Raw genomic sequence first — 20,723 nt, forward strand, 5'->3', positions numbered from 1 at the left:
GAACTTGGCACTGTAAATTAGATCTAACGAAGTTGAACAGCTTAACAGCCACTGCCCAGCCTATGTCAAGGACTCATAACTCTAAACAATTTAATTAATCTTCTGAACTTTTTCCGAATTGACTCTGACTCAGGCTTTGAATCGGCGTTTTAAATGAGCTAAGGGAGGTGAAGCTGTGTTGCAGGAGTGTTCCGCTTGTGCTTGCCTCTGCCCTCTTGGCTTGTGTGCCCAACTGTGCTGTGTGCCTGCTCTGTCTTCCCAGTTGTGGGTCCGGCTGTCCTGCATGCCAGCGGTGCTCCTGGACTGAGACAGACTGGTTGAGTGCTCGGCATGGAGCCTGGGTCAAGATATATTACTCTGCAGATGACTCAATTGAAAGGCACCTAGGGAAGCCCGAGAGGGGGGTTCCACCCTCAAGACGCCAGAGACTCTTAAGCCACAGGGCTGGCAGCTGGTTGTAGCAGAGGAGAGGTATCATCCTGTGGCCCTGAGAACACCAGCTGATGCCAAGAGGAACACTTTCTCTGCCACTACAAGTGCTAGCGCAACAGCAAGAGGAGGGCCCCCTTGGACCATCGGGCATGGCATCGACATCAAACAGGCCATTTACTGAGCCTGCCCCACCTTCCTTTGCGCATCCCCTGAGGTCGCCTGGTTGTTCAGGTTGGCAGATTCAGAGATCATTCAGAGATCATTCAAGTAGACTCGAGCTGGCGCGTGATGCTACAAGAACTTCGTCTGCTACAAGAACCTTTTTTTTCTTTTTTCTTTTCTTTTCTTTTCTTTTCTTTCCTTTCCCCCTCCCCCTTCCTTTGCCATTTGTTTTAGTTTTTTATAGTTCATTGTTCCATGATAATATTTAAGTTTTGCTTGCTTACTGTTAGATGTTTGATTTTTGTTCTCCTGCTATTTAGGTGTTTTTTCTTCCCTTAATGTACATTATATGGTAGTTCTGTTTAGCTGTGGAATGTTTTGGGGTTTATTTTTTAATTTAATTAATTGGTTTGTTTAATATTAGAATAGTAGGCTGACAAGGAATATAATAGTTTCATACAATCAGAGAGGTAGCTGATGTTTAGCTGGTTTGTTCTACTCAACTAATTAGAGTTATCGAGTTGTTGATACTATAAACAGAATAACTAGGCTGGGAAAGAATAACATCAATTGCCATCTATTGGAGGCTAATATGAGGCTTGGGATTGCTACCGTGGAGGGGCGAGGGAGGTATGGCGGTGGGGGCAGATGTTATAGGTGAAGGGGATCGAGATACGGATATGCTCGTACCCCTTCCAATCTGCGCCCCATCCCGAGGGACGAGGGTAGGGTGAGCAAGGATTACTCACTTCCATCACTGGTGCTGTGCAATGCCAGGTCTATAGGCAACAAGACCACCACCCTGCGAGATTTCTTTACCTCGCAGGGGGTCAACCTGGCTTGTGTATCGGAGACCTGGGTGCACGAAGGGGAAACAGTTACCTTACGAGAGATGGTGCCCCCGGGTTTCTCTGTCCACCAGTCGTGGACTGTGGGCCGGGGGGGAGGGGTGGCATTATTAATCCGGGAAGATTGTTCTTTCAGGGCTCTACCATCGCCATTGATCCCCGGCATTGAATGTGTTGGCTTAGTGTGGGGCTCCGAGGAGAGCTTGGCTGTCTGGCTGGTGTACCGGCCACCTAGCGCACCAGCAGCCAACCTGTCAGGCCTCCTGAAGGCAGTGGCCGGCTGGGCCATGGAGTTCCCCAACCTATTGGTATTGGGGGACTTCAGCATCCATGCTGATGCCACTCCCTCCTCATAGGCTCTGGACCTGGTGTCTTCCATGGCGACACTAGGGCTCACCCAGTTTGTTTCGGGCCCCACACATCAAGCAGGCCACACGCCAGATTTTATCTTCGGCGTAGGTATAGATGTGATCATGTCTCCTTCGATGAAGGTGCCATGGTCTGATCACTACGTTCTGAAAGCCAGGATTGACTTTCCACCTCCACCCTGCTTAGGTGGTGAGCTGATCTGGGCTCGCCCGCAGAGGCTGATGGACCCTGATAGATTCCGCCAAGCCTTGTGGGACCTTGCTCCCCCTGGCGACTCATTGACTGAGCTTGTTGAGGGCTGGAATATCCAGCTCCTGGCAGCCATTGATGAGATCGCACCTAAGCGCCCTCTGCGACCCCGTCGAAACCGGGCCCCTTGGTTTACCGAGGAGCTCCGGAAAATGAAGCGGGACCTCAGGCGGCTAGAGCAAGTATGGCAGGGTGCCCGCGACGGAGCCTCAAGAACATCTTATAGGGTTTTTATGAAAACCTACAAGATGGCAGTGAAGGCCGCTAAGAAGTCTTACTTCTCGGCCTCCATTGTATCTGCTAGCTCTTGCCTGGCACAATTATTTAGTATAATTAGGTCTTTAACATCCCTCGAAGGACAGCCAAATTTAAATAACAATTTGACAAACAGTTGTGAGGCATTTGCAAGCTTTTTTTGCGGAGAAGGTCCTGTTGCTCCGCCGTGACCCCTCTGCCAATTTGGATACAATAACGGAACTGGAGCCTCCTTGACTGTCCTCGGGTCCAGTAATGGACCACTTTGACCGGATATCCCCAACTGATGTGGACAGACTCCTCCGAGCTGGAAAGCCCACCACCTGTCCTCTTGACCCATGCCAGTCCTGGCAGATTAGAGCATGTTCAGACGAGGTGCGGGCCCCCCTAGGGGGATATCATCAGTTTGTCCCTTGGCACTGGGACATTCCGAGGGGAACTGAAGGAGGCAGGGGTGCGCCAGCTCTTAAAGAAAATATCATTAGATCCTTTAGATCTATCCAATTACCGCCCGGTTTTGAATCTTCCGTTCCTGGGTAAGGTGATTGAGAGAGCGGTTGCTGAAAAGCTTGATGGGTTTCTGGATGAAACATTAGCTCTGGATCCATTCCAATCCGGCTTCCGAGCTCATCATGGGACCGAGGCAGCTCTGGTCGCCCTAACAGATGATCTCCACAGAAAAACTTACTGACAGTAAGAGCTTTTTGACAGTGGAATGGTCTCCCTTGGGAGATTGTGGACTCTCCTCCTTGGAGGTATTTAAGCAGAAGTTGGATGGCAATGTGTTGTGGATGTCTTTAGCTGAGATTCCAGCATTGGAGGGAGTTGGACTAGATGGCCCTCAGGGTCCCTGGGCTGAATGAAACTTGCTGCTTGCAGTTTGCAAAGCACATTTGCAAAGCAACTTCCTCCTGAACACGTTATCATGTACAGAAAGCTGGCAAGACATTGTCATGTCTCCTGTTTCACAATTTTGGGGCTGGAAAAAAATATAAAGGTGTAAAACTGTTTGCTTTTCTGAAACTCTCTGCAACAACACTGAGTAAATAAAAAGAAAAGAAAAAGAAAGGAAAACTCAGAAGTTTGTGAATTTTGATATTTTTTTTCCAGTCTCTTCCCCTCTATCTTAATACCTGCTTGTCTCTCTATACTTCTTGTGGTGTCTGCGTTGTTTCTTCTCGCTCCAACGTTGAATTGCCAGTTAGTTCTTTTTTGTATTTCCTCCAGAATTTTCCCAACTCGTCCACTGATCTAAACCTTCTTCTGTCCTTGTATGTAAAAGTGATACCCTCAGGAAATCTAATCAAATTCTTCTTGAGTGCATCTGTTACTGTCTTATAATTCTGCCCTTTCCTCAAAATTCTTTTTGGGATTCCTTAAATATTTTGATGGGCCTGCTATCTATTATTAACTTCACTTGGCCCTTTTGTTGTCGGTCTTAAGAACTTATTTTCAAGAAGCTAAGCTTGCTATCTCAGATATCATTTTGTGTGTAGCTAGTTATCTTTATGGTTGTATTTCAAACCTGTGTCTTTGCAGCATTTTTTAAATTGTGGAAGTAATTTTAATAATATAAAGGATATTGTTATTAATACTGAAAAGCACAAAACCATATAAAAGTTGAAAATGTGCATTAAAAACAACTGATCAAAAATATTTATTGTATACTGTTAAACTGAGGAAGGAGGAGAGAACACCCTCAAAGGAAGAATGCTTTATGAAAATCTTGGAATATGCAGAGATGGCAAAAATTGATAAAAGATACAAATTTAGAATCTTTTAAAGAAGATTGGAAAACCTTTCCGGTCTATATAAAAAGTTATTTCCCATATGCAAAGACTACAGTGGGGTTTGAAGTGTAAGAAAACAGCAGAATATATTAAGAAACATGTTAGGGAGGATGAAATTAGATAAGATGGAACTTTAAAATGCAATCATATGTAATTCAAGTTATAAGTGGGAAGTCACTTGTTTTGTTGAATTGGAATATAATTGTGGAGTAACAGATGTAACTTTCTATATGGAAAAAAAGAATAAAATATTATTACAAAAAAAAATACTGACCACATAGGTCCTCAGCATTCATTCATGGCAGCCTCTCAACAGGTACTAACCTGCATTTGCTATTCAATTTCTGAAGCTTAGGGACATTTTCAACTTGTTTACTCCAACTAGAAGCACTTATAAAAAAAAACAATTTAAATACCACATTCTTTGCGGTTCTCTACAGTAAACTAGGGTTTCCATATTTTAGGAAATCACAAAAATTGTGGAGCTTTTTCCATTGTGTTGCTATACATTGTGTTACCTGACATTTTGCCTGAAACCTGACCCAGTGGTCTAGCCCAGCCTATGGCAACATGGTACCCACCAGATGTTTTCGATTATGATGCCCATCTGCCCCAATGACCATGACCAACAGTCAATGATGGGAGTTGCAGTTCAAAAGCATCTGGTGTGCTACAGTTTCCACATCCCTGCACGCAAAATAATTGTGGCAAGATCCTTTTCTGTTACAGGAGGGCTAGTCACTATGAAGTGCCTCTGCTGCTCTGATCCTAGGCTGAGGCAACATAGATGGCAGAGAGTAAAATAAATCCCCTTCATGGATCACTGCATTGCCATGGTGAAGGGGCTTGAATAACTCAGAGAAGCTATGAGCTAAGCCATGCAGGGCCACCCAAGATGGACAGGTCATAGTGGAGAGTTTTGACCAAACGTGATCCACCTGGAGGAGGAACCGGCAAGCCACTCCAGTATCCCTGCCAAGAAAACTCCATGGACAAAGACAACAGGCATATAAAAGTTATGACGCTGGAAGATGAGCCCCTCAGGTCGGAAGGCGCCCAACATGCTACTGAGGAATAGTGGAGGAGAAGTGCAAGTAGATTCAGAGCTGATGAAGCAGCTGGGCCAAAGCCGAAAGGACACTCAGTTGCGGATATGCCTGGAAGCGAAAGGAAAGTCCAATGTTGTAAAGAGAAATATGGCATAGGAACCTGGAATGTAAGAACCATGAACCTCGGTAAGTTGGATGTGGTCAAAAATGAGATGGCAAGAATAAATATTGACATCCTGGGCATCAGTGAACTAAAATGGACGGGAATGGGCGAATTCAGTTCGGATGACCATCATATCTACTACTGTGGGCAAGAATCCCGTAAAAGAAATGGAGTGGCCCTCATAGTCAACAAAAGAGTGGCGAAAGCTGTACTGGGATGCAATCTCAAAAATGATAGAATGATCTCGATACGAATCCAAGGCAGACCTTTTAACATCACAGTAATCCAAGTTTATGCACCAACCACTGGTGCTGAAGAAACTGAAATTGACCAATTCTATGAAGACTTACAACACCTTATAGAAATGACACCAAAGAAGGATGTTCTTCTCATTATAGGGGATTGGAATGCTAAAGTAGGGAGTCAAGAGATAAAAGGAACAACTGGCAAGTTTGGCCTTGGAGATCAAAACGAAGCAGGGCAAAGGCTAATAGAGTTCTGTCAAGAGAACAAGCTGGTCATCACAAACACGCTTTTCCAACAACACAAGAGACGACTCTACACATGGACATCACCAGATGGGCAGCATCGAAATCAGATTGATTATATTCTCTGCAGCCAAAGATAGAGAAGCTCTATACAGTCAGCAAAAACAAGACCTGGAGCTGACTGTGGCTCAGATCATCAGCTTCTTATAGCAAAATTCAAGCTTAAAGTGAAGAAAGTAGGAAAAACCACTGGGCCGGTAAGATACAATCTGAATCAAATCCCTTATGAATACACAGTGGAAGTGAGGAACAGGTTTAAGGATTTAGATTTGGTGGACAGAGTGCCTGAAGAACTATGGATGGAGGCTCGTAACATTATACATGAGGCAGCAGCTAAAACCATCCCAATGAAAAGGAAGTGCAAGAAAGCAAAGTGGCTGTCCAATGAGGCCTTACAAATAGCGGGGGAGAGAAGGCAAGCAAAATGCGAGGGAGATAGGGAAAGATACAGGAAATTGAATGCAGATTTCCAAAAAATAGCAAGGAGAGACAAGAAGGTCTTCTTAAACGAGCAATGCAAAAAATAGAGGAAAACAATAGAATGGGGAAAACCAGAGATCTGTTCAAGAAAATTGGAGATATTAAAGGAACATTTCGTACAAAGATTTCTGTAATAAAGGACAAAAGTGGAAAGGACCTTACAGAAGCAGAAGACACCAAGAAGAGGTGGCAAGAATACACAGAGGAACTATACCAGAAAGAAATGGAAGTCATGTACACCCCAGGTAATGTGGTTGCTGACCTTGAGCCAGACATCCTGGAAAGTGAAGTCAAATGGGCCTTAGAAAGCACTGCAAATAACAAGGCCAGTGGAAGTGATGGTATTCCAGCTGAACTATTTAAAATTTTAAAAGATGATGCTGTTAAGGTGCTACACTCAATATGCCAGCAAGTTTGGAAAACTCAGCAGTGGCCAGAAGATTGGAGAAGATCAGTCTACATCCCAATTCCAAAGAAGGGCAGTGCCAAAGAATGCTCCAACTACCGCACAATTGCACTCATTTCACACGCTAGCAAGGTTATGCTTAAAATTCTACAAGGCAGGCTTAAGCAGTATGTAGATTGAGAACTCCCAGAAGTGCAAGCTGGATTTTGAAGGGGCAGATGAACCAGAGACCAAATTGCAAAAATGCGCTGGATTATGGAGAAAGCTAGAGAGTTCCAGAAAGACATCTACTTCTGCTTCATTGACTAGGCAAAAGCCTTTGACTGTGTCGACCACAGCAAACTATGGAAAGTTCTTAAAGAAATGGGAGTGCCTGATCGCCTCATCTGTCTCCTGAGAAATCTCTATGTGGGACAAGAAACTACAGTTAGAACTGGATATGGAACAACTGATTGGTTCAAAATTGGGAAAGGAGTTTGGCAAGGCTGTATATTGTCTCCCTGCTTATTTAATTATATACAGAATTCATCATGCGAAAGGCTGGGCTGGATGAATCCCTAGCCGGAATTAAGATCGCTGGAAGAAATATCAACAACCTCAGATATGCAGATGACACAACCTTGATGGCAGAAAGTGAGGCGGAATTAAAGAACCTTTTAATGAGGGTGAAAGAGGAGAGCACAAAATATGGTATGTAATGTATGTCTATGATTAAATCATAATTTCAAAAAGGTTTCTACACGCTTCTGCTGATGAGGAATAGACATCCTGATCCACTTGGGGGATTCTGAACCTATTGTGATTCATTCACACGAGTGACAGAAGCAGCAAGTCCTGTAACAAAATTTGGGATCTTTGGGGCTTATTTATATAAGATCATGCTCACAGTACACTCATTGGAATTAATGAAACTAAATTAGTCATGTCAGGCAATTTCATCATGTCTACTCTTAAATGGGATTATGCTCTCTATAATCCTCCCACATGTACCTAAAGACTTGCACATGGTGCAATATTAGTTAGCTGTTACTATGCTGTACACAAACACCTACGTGCCTCTTTTCTACTCCCCTCAGTTTCTCTGCTCTGGCCTCCCATTAGTTTACAAATTCTGCCCCCCTGTTGATTTCAAGCCAGTGACAGTTACTCTTGAAACCCATCATCACAATAAATGTAATTACCAATTACCGTATATTGTCTCCCTGCTTATTTAACTTATATGCAGAATTCATCATGAGAAAGTCTGGGCGGGATGAATCCCAAGCCGGAATTAAGATTGTCAGAAGAAATATCAACAACCTCAGATAGGCAGATGACACAACCTTGAGGGCAGAAAGTGAGGAGGAATTAAAGAACCTTTTAATGAGGGTGAAAGAGGAGAGGGCAAAATATGGTCTGAAGCTCAACATCAAAAAAACGAAGATCATGTCCACTGGTCCCATCACCTCCTGGCAAATAGAAGGGGAAGAAATGGAGGCAGTGAGAGACTTTACTTTCTTGGGCTCCATGATCACTGCAGATGGTGACAGCAGTCACGAAATTAAAAGACGCCTGCTCCTTGGGAGAAAGGCGATGGCAAACCTAGACAGCATCTTAAAAAATAGAGACATCACCTTGCCAACAAAGGTATGTATAGTAAAAGCTATGGTTTTCCCAGTAGTGATGTATGGAAGTGAAAGCTGGACCCCAAAAAAGGCTGATCGCCGAAGAATTGATGCTTTTGAAATATGGTGCTGAAGGAGACTCTTGAGAGTCCCATGGACTGCAAGAAGATCAAACCTATCCATTCTGAAGGAAATCAGCCCTGAGTGCTCACTGGAAGGACAGATCGTGAAGCTGAGGCTACAGTACTTTGGCCACCTCACGAGAAGAGAAGATTCCTTGGAAAAGACCCTGATGTTGGGAAAGATGGAGGGCACAAGGAGAAGGGGACGACAGAGGACGAGATGGTTGGACAGTGTTCTCGAAGCTACAAACATGAGTCTGACCAAATTGCGGGAGGCAGTGGAAGACAGGAGTGCCTGGCATGCTCTGGTCCATGGGGTCACGAAGAGTCGGACATGACTAAACAACTAAACAACAACAAATATTAGAATTATATTTATATCCCGCCCTACCCAGCTGAAGCCAGGGTCAGAGTGGCTAACAACAATAAAAGCAACACAGCATTCAAAAATCAAATCATTCTAAGATCAATTCAAAATCTAATTAATGGTAACCATTGGGCTAGAGTTCTGTGAGGGTTGAAATGGAGGGAGGGAGAGGGGAGGAGGGGAGAGAGAGATGATAGGAAGAGAACTGCACATAGTGAGAAGCTGCAGAGGTGAGTGAGACTGAAGCTCTCGTATTAAGTTGAAATATCCAACTGTGTTTTTTGAACACATCATTCCTCTCCTCTCTTTTGACCCAAATGGTATCTGGGAAAGCAATATGGAAATATTTTCACCCTATGGATTGGATATCTACCCATTGTAGTACTGTCTGGATTCCAAGTAGTGAAAGAAGTGCTCATTGACCTCTCTAAAGAATTAGACGAGTGACCACAGACTCCTTTCCTTAGGGCTATGGCAAAAGGAAAGGGTAAGTAGTGAAGAATAAGAATTTCTACTCGTATTTTCCCAAGAGAAAACATTTAAAGGGCTGTCCAGAAGAAAGGTTCTCTATTATTGTTGCACTCAACAGGAAATGGGTTACCTAGGAGTGAACAACTAGGGGCTGAGGTCCCTTCAGTGCCCCGCTAAAATATGTGAAGGGGCCTGGCTCCGCCAAAGTTCAGGGCAAGTGCCATTCTAATGGTGGGTGTGAGCCACATCGTGTAACTGATCATGCGAGGTGGGGCTCACTTGCCCCCTTCCTGATATTTTATTCAAGTTGGCACCCCTGATGGATTGCAACTAGCAAGATTCAACTGCAGGTAGAAGTTTGTTGCCTGTTGTAATGCATTTACTATCCTGGCTCTCAGTGCTGGATTAAGAGCTTGAACACTGCGTTCTTTCTGCTGAAGGTCTTGACGCCTACATCAGATTGGTACCTTGCCAAGGCACAGGTTAAAAGAAGTGGCAATTCCATAAGAGGGAAAGATACCCATATTAAATACCAGATGACTTTTGGAGACTGGTGCCTGCATTGGCTGGATGAGGTGGTGGGCTGGATGAGGGCCAATAAAGTGAGTCTGTATCCTGGTAAGATGGGGGCATGGTAGGTGGAGTCTAGACAATTGTTCAGTTTACTGCTATGGATGGGGTTGAACTCCCCCTCAGAGAACAGGTTCATAGACTAGGGGTGCTCCTGGATAAATCTTGGCTGCTAGAGGCCCAGTGACCTTAATGCCTTCTATCAGCTTCAGCCAGCAAGGCAGCTTTGGCTAGTAAGACAGTGAAAGTAGTTTCTGGATCAGGATAGTTTAACTACTGTCATCCATGTGCTGGTTATCTCTAGGCTGGATTACACAATGTGCTGCATTTGGGGCTGCCCTTGAAGCAGCGTCTGGCAAAAAATGCAGTGGCTTGACTGCTCATGGGGGCAGGACATAGCTAGCATGTTATGCCACGTGCTGACAATTAGCTTTGACGCCTACATCAGATTGGTACCTTCCAGAGGCTCAGGTTACAAGGAAGTAGCAATTCCATAAGAGGGAAAGATACCTATATTAATTACCAGATGACTCTCGGGGTACTGGGAGTAGATCACAGTCTCTTGGGAGTTCAATGTGCCTAATATAAAGTACACTTTATCTCATCTGTGTGACACATATCAAAATGATTATAGCGTTTGATTTTATTAGTGTTTGATTGTATCACATTCCAAGTCTACAAATGGTGTCACACCCATTGTTGCTCCCCTTATTGCTTATTTGTTTTTAATTACTGAGCATATAAAAACAGAGAACACTGCTGATGGCTTTGACGAAAGGAAAACTCCTTAGAGAAAGAGAGTTGACCCTGACCAGGCAACCTAGAAAAAAATAAGGAGAAAGAGACAGCAAGAGAAGGATGGAGGTATGGGCACTTTTGATTGCTCTGCTGGTGGCTCTTCTGATTCTGCACTACCTGAAACAGCTCTGGTCACGCAGGCATTATCCTCCAGGACCTCTCCAGCTTCCTCTCATTGGAGCCATATGGAGGTTTGGATTCAAGATTGATGAAAATACTCTCATTCAGGTACTTATTGCTTAGTAATAACTCAGTCTGATGCCAGCAATTGTTTTATCTATTTCCCCCAACAATTGTGATATTTCAGCTTCAACGATGCCATGGGTTAAAATGGTAAATGCCATAAACCTCCGTTGTCAGAAGCTGTAAGCAATACAAAAAATAGTAATAATGTAAATAGTATTATTAATAATATTGAAAAGCACAAAACCATATAAAAGTTGAAAATGCACATTAAAACTACAGATCAAAAACAGCAGAATATATTAAGAAACATGTTGGAGAGGATGAAATTAGATAAGATGGAACTTTAAAATGCAATCGTATGTAATTCGAGTTACAAACATTGATATTGGGTGAGTGGGAAATCACTTGTTTTGTTGAATTGGAATATAGTGGTACCTCGGGTTAAGTACCTAATTCGTTCCAGAGGTCCATTCTTAACCTGAAACAGTTTTTAACCTGAAGCACCACTTTAGCTAATGGGGCCTCCTGCTGCTGCTGTGCCGCCAGAGCACGATTTCTGTTCTCATCCTGAAGAAAAGTTATTAATCTGAGGTATTATTTCTAGGTTAGCAGAGCCTGTAACCTGAAGCGTATGTAACCTGAAGCATATGTAACCCGAGGTACCACTGTAAAATTGTTGAGTAACAAATGTAACTTTCTATATGGAAAATTTATATGTTCCAATTCTTTGTTAATATTATTATTATTAACCACCCAAAAACACCCCCACGCCACAAAAAAGAACCACATTTTAAAATGGCATAGGATGTCAATGAAATCAACCAAAGGCCTAATTAAAAAGGAAGGTTTTGTTTTTTTTTTTTATAAATATTTTTTATTAAGTTTTCCATAGTAATACATATTTAACAAATGATACCTTTGTTAACATCTTTTCATTCTGTCATAGACTCCCTCACGCCTCCCGCTTCCACTTGCACATTTAAAAATAAAATTTTTCAAAACAAATTATTAAATGTTCACAAACTCAATAATTTTGTTTAAACTCAAAATATAACTTATAAAATATGATTTAGTGATAGACAATTATCTTTGATCTGGCAACCTTGTTAGCATTCAACCAAATTACAATGCTTTTGTAAGTAAATCTTAAATTTCTTCCAGTCTTCTTCACTCCTTTCTTCTCCCTGGTCGCGGATTCTGCCTGTCATCTCGGCTAGTTGCATATAGTCCATCAGCTGCATCTGCCATTCTTCCAGCGTGGGTAGATCTTGGGTTTTCCAATTCTTAGCGATGAGTATCCTTGCCGCCGTTGTAGCATACATGAAAAATGTTCTATCTTTCTTTAACACATACTGGCCGACCATACCCAGAAGGAAGGCCTCTGGTTTCTTGATAAAGGTATACTTAAACACCTTTTTTAACTCATTATATATCATTTCCCAAAAGGCCTTCACTTTAGGGCAAGTCCACCAGAGGTGAAAGAATGTTCCTTCATTTTCCTTACATTTCCAACATTTATTCTCAGACGAATGGTATATTTTGGCCAGTTTCACTGGGGTCATGTACCACCTATATATCATTTTCATTACATTTTCCTTCAGTGCATTACATGCAGTGAAGTTCAGCCCGGTGGTCCACAACCTTTCCCAGTCCTCAAACATAATATTATGCCCAACATCCTGTGCCCACTTTATCATAGCCGATTTCACCGTTTCGTCTTGTGTATTCCATTTCAGCAGCAAGTTATACATTTTTGACAATACCTTCGTCTTAGGTTCTAACAGTTCTGTTTCCAATTTCGATTTCTCCACCTGGAATCCTAACTTTTTATCATTCTTGAAAATTTCTTGAATCTGAGCATAATGTAGCCAGTCTCGCACTTTACCTTTCATTTTTTCCAAACTCTGCAGTTTCCAATTATTTCCATCTTTTTCTATTATTTCCCAATATTTCGGCCATCTGGCCTCCATATTGGGTCTTTTTAAGGCCTTAGCCTCCAGAGGGGACAGCCACCTCGGTGTTTTGTTCTCTAGTAAGTCTTTGTATTTAGTCCAAACATTAAATATTGCTTTTCTGACAATATGGTTCTTGAAAACCTTATAAATCTTAGCCTTGTCGTACCATAGGTATGCATGCCACCCAAATGCGTTGTTAAAACCTTCCAAATCTAACACGTCCGTGTCCTCAAGAAGTAGCCAATCTTTTAGCCAGCAGAAAGCTGCGGCTTCATAGTACAGTTTTAAGTCTGGCAGGGCAAAGCCCCCTCTTTCTTTTGCGTCTGTTAATATCTTATACTTAATTCTGGGCTTTTTGCCCTGCCAGACAAATTTGGAGATATCTTTTTGCCACTTCCGGAAGCACTCCGTTTTGTCAACAATCTGCAGTGTCTGAAATAAAAACAACATTTTTGGCAATACATTCATCTTGATGGCAGCTATTCGTCCTAACAAGGAAAGTTTTAGTTTTGACCAGCTATCCAAGTCCCTCTTAATTTCAGACCAGCATTTTTCATAATTGTCTTTAAACAGACTCAAATTTTTAGCTGTAATGTTTACCCCTAGGTATTTCACTTTCTTAACCACAGTCAACTCTGTCTCTCTCTGAAACCGTTCCGACTCAGTGTCCGTCAGGTTTTTCCCCAACACCTTAGTTTTTTGCTTGTTTAGTTTAAATCCAGCCACTCGACCAAAGTCATGAATCAGTTGTAAAACTCTTTTCGTACTAGATTCTGGCTCCTGTAGTGTTAAAACTAGATCATCTGCAAAGGCTTTAAGCTTGTATTGTTTCATTCCGACCTGAATCCCTTCCACCCGCTGGTCCCCTCTAATCATGTTCAGGAGCACTTCCAGGACTGAAATAAACAGTAACGGGGAGATCGGGCAGCCTTGTCGTGTCCCTTTCTCAATTTTAAACTCTTCTGTAACCACATTGTTAACTATCAATTTTGCTTTCTGTTCTGAATATATTGCATCAATCCCATTTTCAAACCCCCGCCCCACTCCCATTTCTTTTAAATTCCCCTTCATAAACTTCCAGGAAATGTTGTCAAAGGCCTTCTCCGCATCTATGAAGATTAAAACTGCTCTTGTATTTATGTTTGTTTGTAAGAGTTCCAATATGTCTATAATATTCCTAGTGTTGGCATACATATGTCTACCTGGGAGAAAGCCTGCCTGGTCCTTATGAATTACTTTGTTTAAAACCCTCTTGAATCTACTTGCCAAAACATCTGCAAATATTTTGTAATCCACATTCAAAAGGGAGATGGGGCGGTAGTTCTTGAGTTGGTTCTTTTCAGTTTCCGATTTTGGTATCAATGTGATAAAAGCCTCCTTCCACGATTCCGGCGCCTTCTTTCCCTCCATGATTTCATTGCTGACCTCCATTAGTGGTTGTATCAAATAGTCTTTCAATGTCTTATAATACTTGGAGGTCAGCCCGTCAGGTCCTGGCGATTTGCCCTGTTTCATATTCTGGATGGCCTGCTCAATCTCCTGTCGTGTTATCTTGCCGTTTAAAATTGTTCTATTTTCTTCTGAGAGTTTTGCTAGTCCATTTGATGCCAAGAATCGTTTAATCTCGGTTTCGTCTTGTGGCCCTTGGGTATATAATTTTTTAAAGTATCTCTGGAAGCACTTTCTAATCTCTCCGGGGTTCTGGATATTCCTTCCTTCTATCTCTAAATTTGTCACTGTATTTAACTTTTGTCGCCTCTTCAACTGCCAGGCTAGCAGTTTTCCACATTTATCTGCCGATTCAAAAGTTTTTTGTCTCATTAACTTAATTTTCCATTCTATTTCCTGGTTTATCAATGTTGAATATTGTGCTTGATGAAGTTTGATTTCTCTTAGAATCGGCTGGGATTTTGGATTAGATCTTAACTTCTTCTCTAATTCCTTAATTCTTTCCAAAATTTTATCTTTCTTTTCGTTTTGCTTTCTTTTCTTTATCGTATTCTGTTGTATCAGCAACCCCCTCATTACAGCCTTGCTCGCGTCCCAGATAGTTCTTTTTTCAATTGTAGTATTCATATTAATCTCAAAATAGTCCTTTAGTGCTTTTTGGGCCTTCTTGATAATCTCTTGGTCTCTAAACAGGCCATCATTCATCTTCCATCTGAAGGAACCTGTTGAAGTCAATATCATATCCATTCTCAGGGCATTGTGGTCAGAGCATGTCCTTGGGCATATTTCCACCTTTCTAATCTTTGGAGCCAGGCCTCTAGTTATCCATATTTGGTCGATTCTTGTCCATGTCATCTGGGCCTCAGAGAAAAATGTTCCTTCCCTTCCCAAGGGGTTTCTCACTCTCCAAATGTCAATCCAGTCCATATTGTCTGTCATTTCAAAGAAAGTCTTTGGTAATCTTCCGTTTTTAGTAACATTTTGATTCTGTGACTTATCCATGTTTGTTGAAGCAACTCCATTCATATCTCCCATCATGATGATGTTGTCATAGTCCAGATAGTCCAGCATAGTCTCATGCAATTTCTTGTAAAATTCCGATTTTCCTTCGTTTGGGGCATAAATTCCTAATATCAAAATTTTTTCGCCTTGGAACTGTATTTCTATTGCTAGGATTCTGCCATGTTCATCTTTAAACAGAAATTTAGGTGACAGGCTCTCTTTTGCATAAATCACCACACCTCTTTTTTTGACATTGTCCGAAGATATAAATTCCTGACCAAGTCTCTTGTTTATTAGCACTTTTCTGTGGAGCCTAGTCACATGTGTTTCTTGTAGGCAAATAATGTCCAATTGTTCCTTTCTTAATATGTGAAAAATTTTTTTCCTTTTTTCTGGGATGTTACAGCCATTTATATTCCAACTCAAAAGTTGCAGAGACATCCTGAAAAAATCTGGTTATTCTTGCTGTGGGAGTGCTTTATTTTCCGAGTTTTCAGGATCTGAGGGTGCTGTTCCCCCTGAAGGTTCAGGCCCTGAAGGCAGGCCAAGTCCTTAAAAAGGAAGGTTTTGCCAGGTGAACTTCCCTGGCGAGAGAATTCCACAGATGGGGAGTCACTGCAGAGCAGGTCCATTCTTGTGTTGCCACCTTCTGGACCTCTTATGGAGGAGGAACATAAGGAAGGGCCTCAGAAGATGATTTCAGGGTCTGGGTAAGATCATATCGAAAGAGGCGGTCCTTGAGGTATTGTGGTTCTGAGCCATTTAAGGCTTTCTGGGTCAAAACCAGCACTTTGAATTGGGTCCAGGAACTAATTGGTAGCTGGTGCAGCCGGACCAGGAGCGATGTAATATAATCTTGTTCCAATGAGCAACCTGGCCGCTGAATTCTGCACTAGCTGAAGTTTCCGAACTGTCTTCAGAGGCAGCCCTATGTACAACACATTGCAAGTAATCTTACCTTGAGGTTACCAAGGTTAAGAAATATAACTTTCTATATGAAAAAAGAATAAAATATTATTACAGAAAAAAGACAGACCACAGGATTAATTCACAGCAGCCTCTCAACAGGTACTAACCTCCATGCCCTATTCAATCTTTTTCACTCAAACCAGAAGCATTTATAAAAAACAAATTATAAACTAAAATACCAAAATCTTCTTAAAGGATCTCTGCGGTAAATTATTTTTTAGGAAATTGTTGAGCTTTTTCCATTGGGTTGCCACACATCTCAGTGTTCCTGACATTTTGCCGATTCCAGTCAGGACATGTCAGGAATTTTCCCTATGTATGGCAAGCCTACAGTGAGTGCTAATCTCCAGGTAATACTCTCTCCAAGATTACAAGGCCAGTGCTGTGAAATCAGCTTCAGAGAGTCATTTAGAAAGCACCAACTGCAGCTGTGAAACTAATGGCACTTGGAAAGGAAGTCTTGCTACCACTTACAAGTTGACCCATAGAAAATACGTTTTCTGTTGCCTTGTGTTTTCCCCTGATTTCACATAGCTACCCATGCTGCCATTATCCTACTTTGTATGGTTTTGTGCTTTTCAGTATTAATCTGAATCTTGCCTCTTTATACTAGTTTTAATGTCTTATGTGTGTTGTTTATAGCTGCTGGTTGAAGGGCACTCATCTCCAAAACACATTGTGTAACACAAGAAGCTGAATTAATAAAACAGCTTATTACAGTATGTTCTTGATCTTGTCTTCCTTTTGTTCTATTGCATTTTGCGACATGGCCTAGAACAGGTATGTCCAACTTTCAAGAGACTGAGATCTACTCCCACTATAAAGAAACTGGCGGTGATCTACCAAATTTGTTGAGCTTTTTTAGAGAGCCAAAGTTCTTGAGCTTTCAGGAGGGTTCGGGGACCCCCAAGATCTACCGCAGACACACCACAATCTACTAGTAGATCCCGATCTACCTGTTGGACATCCCTTGCCTAGAATGCTGTGTACTTCTCCCCTTCTAACAGATGGAAGGGCAACAAGTTCGATTGGCAATGAAGCAGGAGCACATCAGCCTTTCTCAGCAGCAGCTCACGTGTCACTAGGGAAGACAAGAGACAAACAGAACAGGCACCTTTCCATTACTTCCTCCGCAAGCATTTACTCTTTGTCAGACCCTCAAGATGTTTTGGACTCCAATGCCCATCTGCCCAACCACCGTGGTCAGGGATGGTGGGAGTTCTAGTTCAAAAGCATCTGGTGGGCTACAGCTTCCACATCCCTGCACACACAAAGATTGTGGCAAGATCATTTTCTGGCAAAGATTTGTGCATCTTCTTGTCTGTCGCAGGAGGGCTGGTTACTATGAAGTGTCTCTGCTGTTCTGATCCTAGGCAGAGGCAACATGGCTCGGAGGGAGTAAAACAAATGGGTTGGAATTATGGGAGGGAGGGAGGGAGGGAGGGAGGGAGGGAGGGAGGGAGGGAGGAAGGAAGGAAGGAAGGAAAGAAGGGGAGGAGGAGGAGGAGGAAGGGAAAAGATGTTAGCAAATGAACTGCACATAGTGAGAAACTACAGAGGTGAGGGAGGATGACGTTCTAGTATTAAGTTGAAATATCCAACTGTGTTTTTTGAACACTTCATTCCTCTCTTCTCTTTTGAACCAAATGGTAGCTGGGAAAGCAACATGGAAATATTTTCACCCTATGGATGGGACCTCAACCCATTGTAGTACTGTCTGGATTCCAAGCAGTGAAAGAAGCGCTCATTGACCACTCTGAAGAATTAGATGAGCGACCAGAGACTCCTTTCCTTAGGACTCTGATAAAAGGAAAGGGTAAGTAGTGAAGAATAAGAATTTCTACTGGTATTTTCTGAAGATGAAACATTAAAAGGGCTGTCCAGAAAAACAGAACAAAGGTTCTCTATTACTGCTGCACACAACGGGAAATGCATTAACTAGGGGCTGAGGTCATTCAGAGTGGCTAGTCCTCATGCTATCAAATGACACGTTCATTTGGGTGCATGAAAACCTGGCTTCAGCACGTGTGAAGATTTGATTGATTATGACATCTCTAAGAAACACAATACACTGCTTCTCTCAACAAGCTCTTCCAACATGTTTTGGGCATGGACTCATGTGGCAAATATAACATGTGAACTTTGCAATCATATAGTTACTATCATCATTATAAATTATGAATTGCATTTTGCATGTATGCCTCAAGGCAACATACAGAGATATAAAAACAGTTTAAACTATGAATAATCATAGTTTAGAGGTTCCGGGCCCTAAGTAAGTCAGATTATCCTCCACCAGGGCCAGGGCCTTCTCAGTGATGGCTCTGACCTGGTGGAATGCTCTGTCCCATGAGACCAGGGCCCTGCAGGATTTAACTTCCTTTCACAGGGCCTGTAAGTCAGAGCTATTCTGCCTGGCTTTCAATTTGAACTTAGCCTGATCTTTTATTCGCCTTACTCCCCTCTCCTCCCCTTTATATGAAGATTACCTGCTCTGGGATACCACAGCTAATTCTCCCCTGTTCTCCTATCTGTCCCAAATAGGACTAATTTATCCAGCTAGCCCTGGTGATCATCTAATGTTTATTGGCATAATTTCCCCCCTAAATTAATTTTTGCATTCTGAATTTATTGTTATTCACGTTTTATACTGTATTTTATGCTGTTTTTGGCTGCATCAATTAAGTGTTTTAAATTTGTTGTTAGCCACCCTGAGCCCAGTTTTCTGAACTTCGAAGGGTGGGATGTAAATAAAAAAAAATTATTATTATTTATTATATTTTTAAAAAAAACAGTACAGAAATCAACAACAACTAAATATGGGTTAAAACAATAAAAGGTATACACCTATTGAAGTGACCTTTGTACACGACTGGGAAAGCTTGTTGGAAAAAAAAGTCTTCCTTTCTTTTTTGGAAAGTGCAGAGTCATATTCTGAATGCAGTTCCAAAGAACAGGGATATTCACTTTGAAAGACACAATGTGAATTACTGTGGGGCTGGCCTGCCGAATAATTCCTATCACTAACTCCACAGTTTATTACTGGTGCTAAGGGCTCCTGCAGAAAACATTTTTTAATTGCGCATTCATAATGATTTGTGCTCATAATACTTTCAAGGTGGCTATATCCAATTCCATTGTCAATACTATTTATGCCTGCAAAGATATTGAGGTGATCATACAATTTCATTTCCATTCTATCACATCCTTTAAAGGTAAAGGTACCCCTGCCCGTACGGGCCAGTCGTGTCCGACTCTGGGGTTGCGCGCCCATCTCGCTTAAGAGGCCGGGGGCCAGTGGTGTCCGGAGACACTTCCGGGTCACGTGGCCAGCGTGACGAAGTTGCTCTGGTGAACATGAACCAGCGCAGCACACAGAAACACCGTTTACCTTCCCGCTATAAAGCGGTACCTATTTATCTACTTGCAGTTAAGGGTGCTTTGGAACTGCTAGGTGGGCAGGACATGGGACCAAATGACAGGAGCTCACCCCGCCGTGGGGATTCGAACCGCCAACCATGCGATCGGCAAGTCCTAGGCTCTGAGGTTTTACCCACAGCACCACCCATGTCCCTATCACATCCTTTAACTTTCTGCTAAATACTACAAATGCACAAACTTATTTTTGTCCCACTTTTGTTGTAATATAGATCGTTTCCCCAGACAGAAATAATGCAGTAGTGTTCAGGCAGGGTTGCAGAAGAATTAACAAAGCAGAATATATCCACCATTGATGCATTACGTCTTGTCAAAAATATGGTGCAGAATTCACCCTCAGTTAAAAAACCCAAACCTGTCTAGCTGGACCAGTAGATGTAGTAACTGGTTGACACCACACATTATATTCTTAAAAACAGTGTCGAAAAATTGGCTGAATTGGGTTTGTTTGGTTTTCCATACTTTTTATTGAAACTTTTCAGCAACACTAAACAAACAAACAAACAAACAAAAGTAAAAGAGAGAAAGAAACGCCAAGCCCTCTCTCAAAGGTAGATCTTAACTCTTGTCTCACAGAGAAGGGAGTGGACCCTCCCAGCTCTCACCTGTGTGCTTCCCTTTCTTCCCCCAGTCTCCCACCCTGGGAGATCTTTCCTTCTCTGCCTCTCATACAGGGTCTTTCACCAGCCAGATATCACCTTCAAGTGTGTACCCAATAGTCTTCCTTCATTCCAGTATGGTGACATTATCTCCCCCAAAATTCCAACCATTTCTCCATGTTTTTTTTAAAAAAACAAATCCTTCATTTCTATTTAAACAGGGATCTCTGCACTGTAGTCATATACAATATTAAAAAATAATCCATAGTTAATTACTTGTTGTATATTTATTATTTTACACCCAGTTTTATACCATACTGATGTCTTATTAACAACTCACTCTCCACCTTAACAGTCTGCCTTGAAAACCTGCATCTGTCTCCTTAATAGAGGAGCATATTCGTTCCCACAATCAGAGAGGTAAATTTCACTTTGTAGTTGG

General features: G+C 42.1%; 1 protein-coding gene across 1 annotated transcript in view; it reads left to right on the forward strand.

The window, feature by feature from the left end:
* Positions 1-10,670: 10,670 nt before the first annotated feature.
* Positions 10,671-20,723, forward strand: part of LOC310844911 (cytochrome P450 2J2-like) — a 33,925-nt gene continuing 23,872 nt past the window's right edge. The window contains exons 1-2 of the mRNA XM_083739657.1: positions 10,671-10,911; positions 17,898-18,060. Of these exons, the coding sequence (XP_083595783.1) occupies positions 10,744-10,911; positions 17,898-18,060 (331 nt within the window). The 5' untranslated portion in view covers positions 10,671-10,743. The remainder of the gene's footprint in view (positions 10,912-17,897; positions 18,061-20,723) is intronic.

This window comes from Podarcis gaigeae, assembly GCF_964106915.1.
Source record: "Podarcis gaigeae genome assembly, chromosome: 5".
Lineage (NCBI taxonomy): Eukaryota > Metazoa > Chordata > Lepidosauria > Squamata > Lacertidae > Podarcis > Podarcis gaigeae.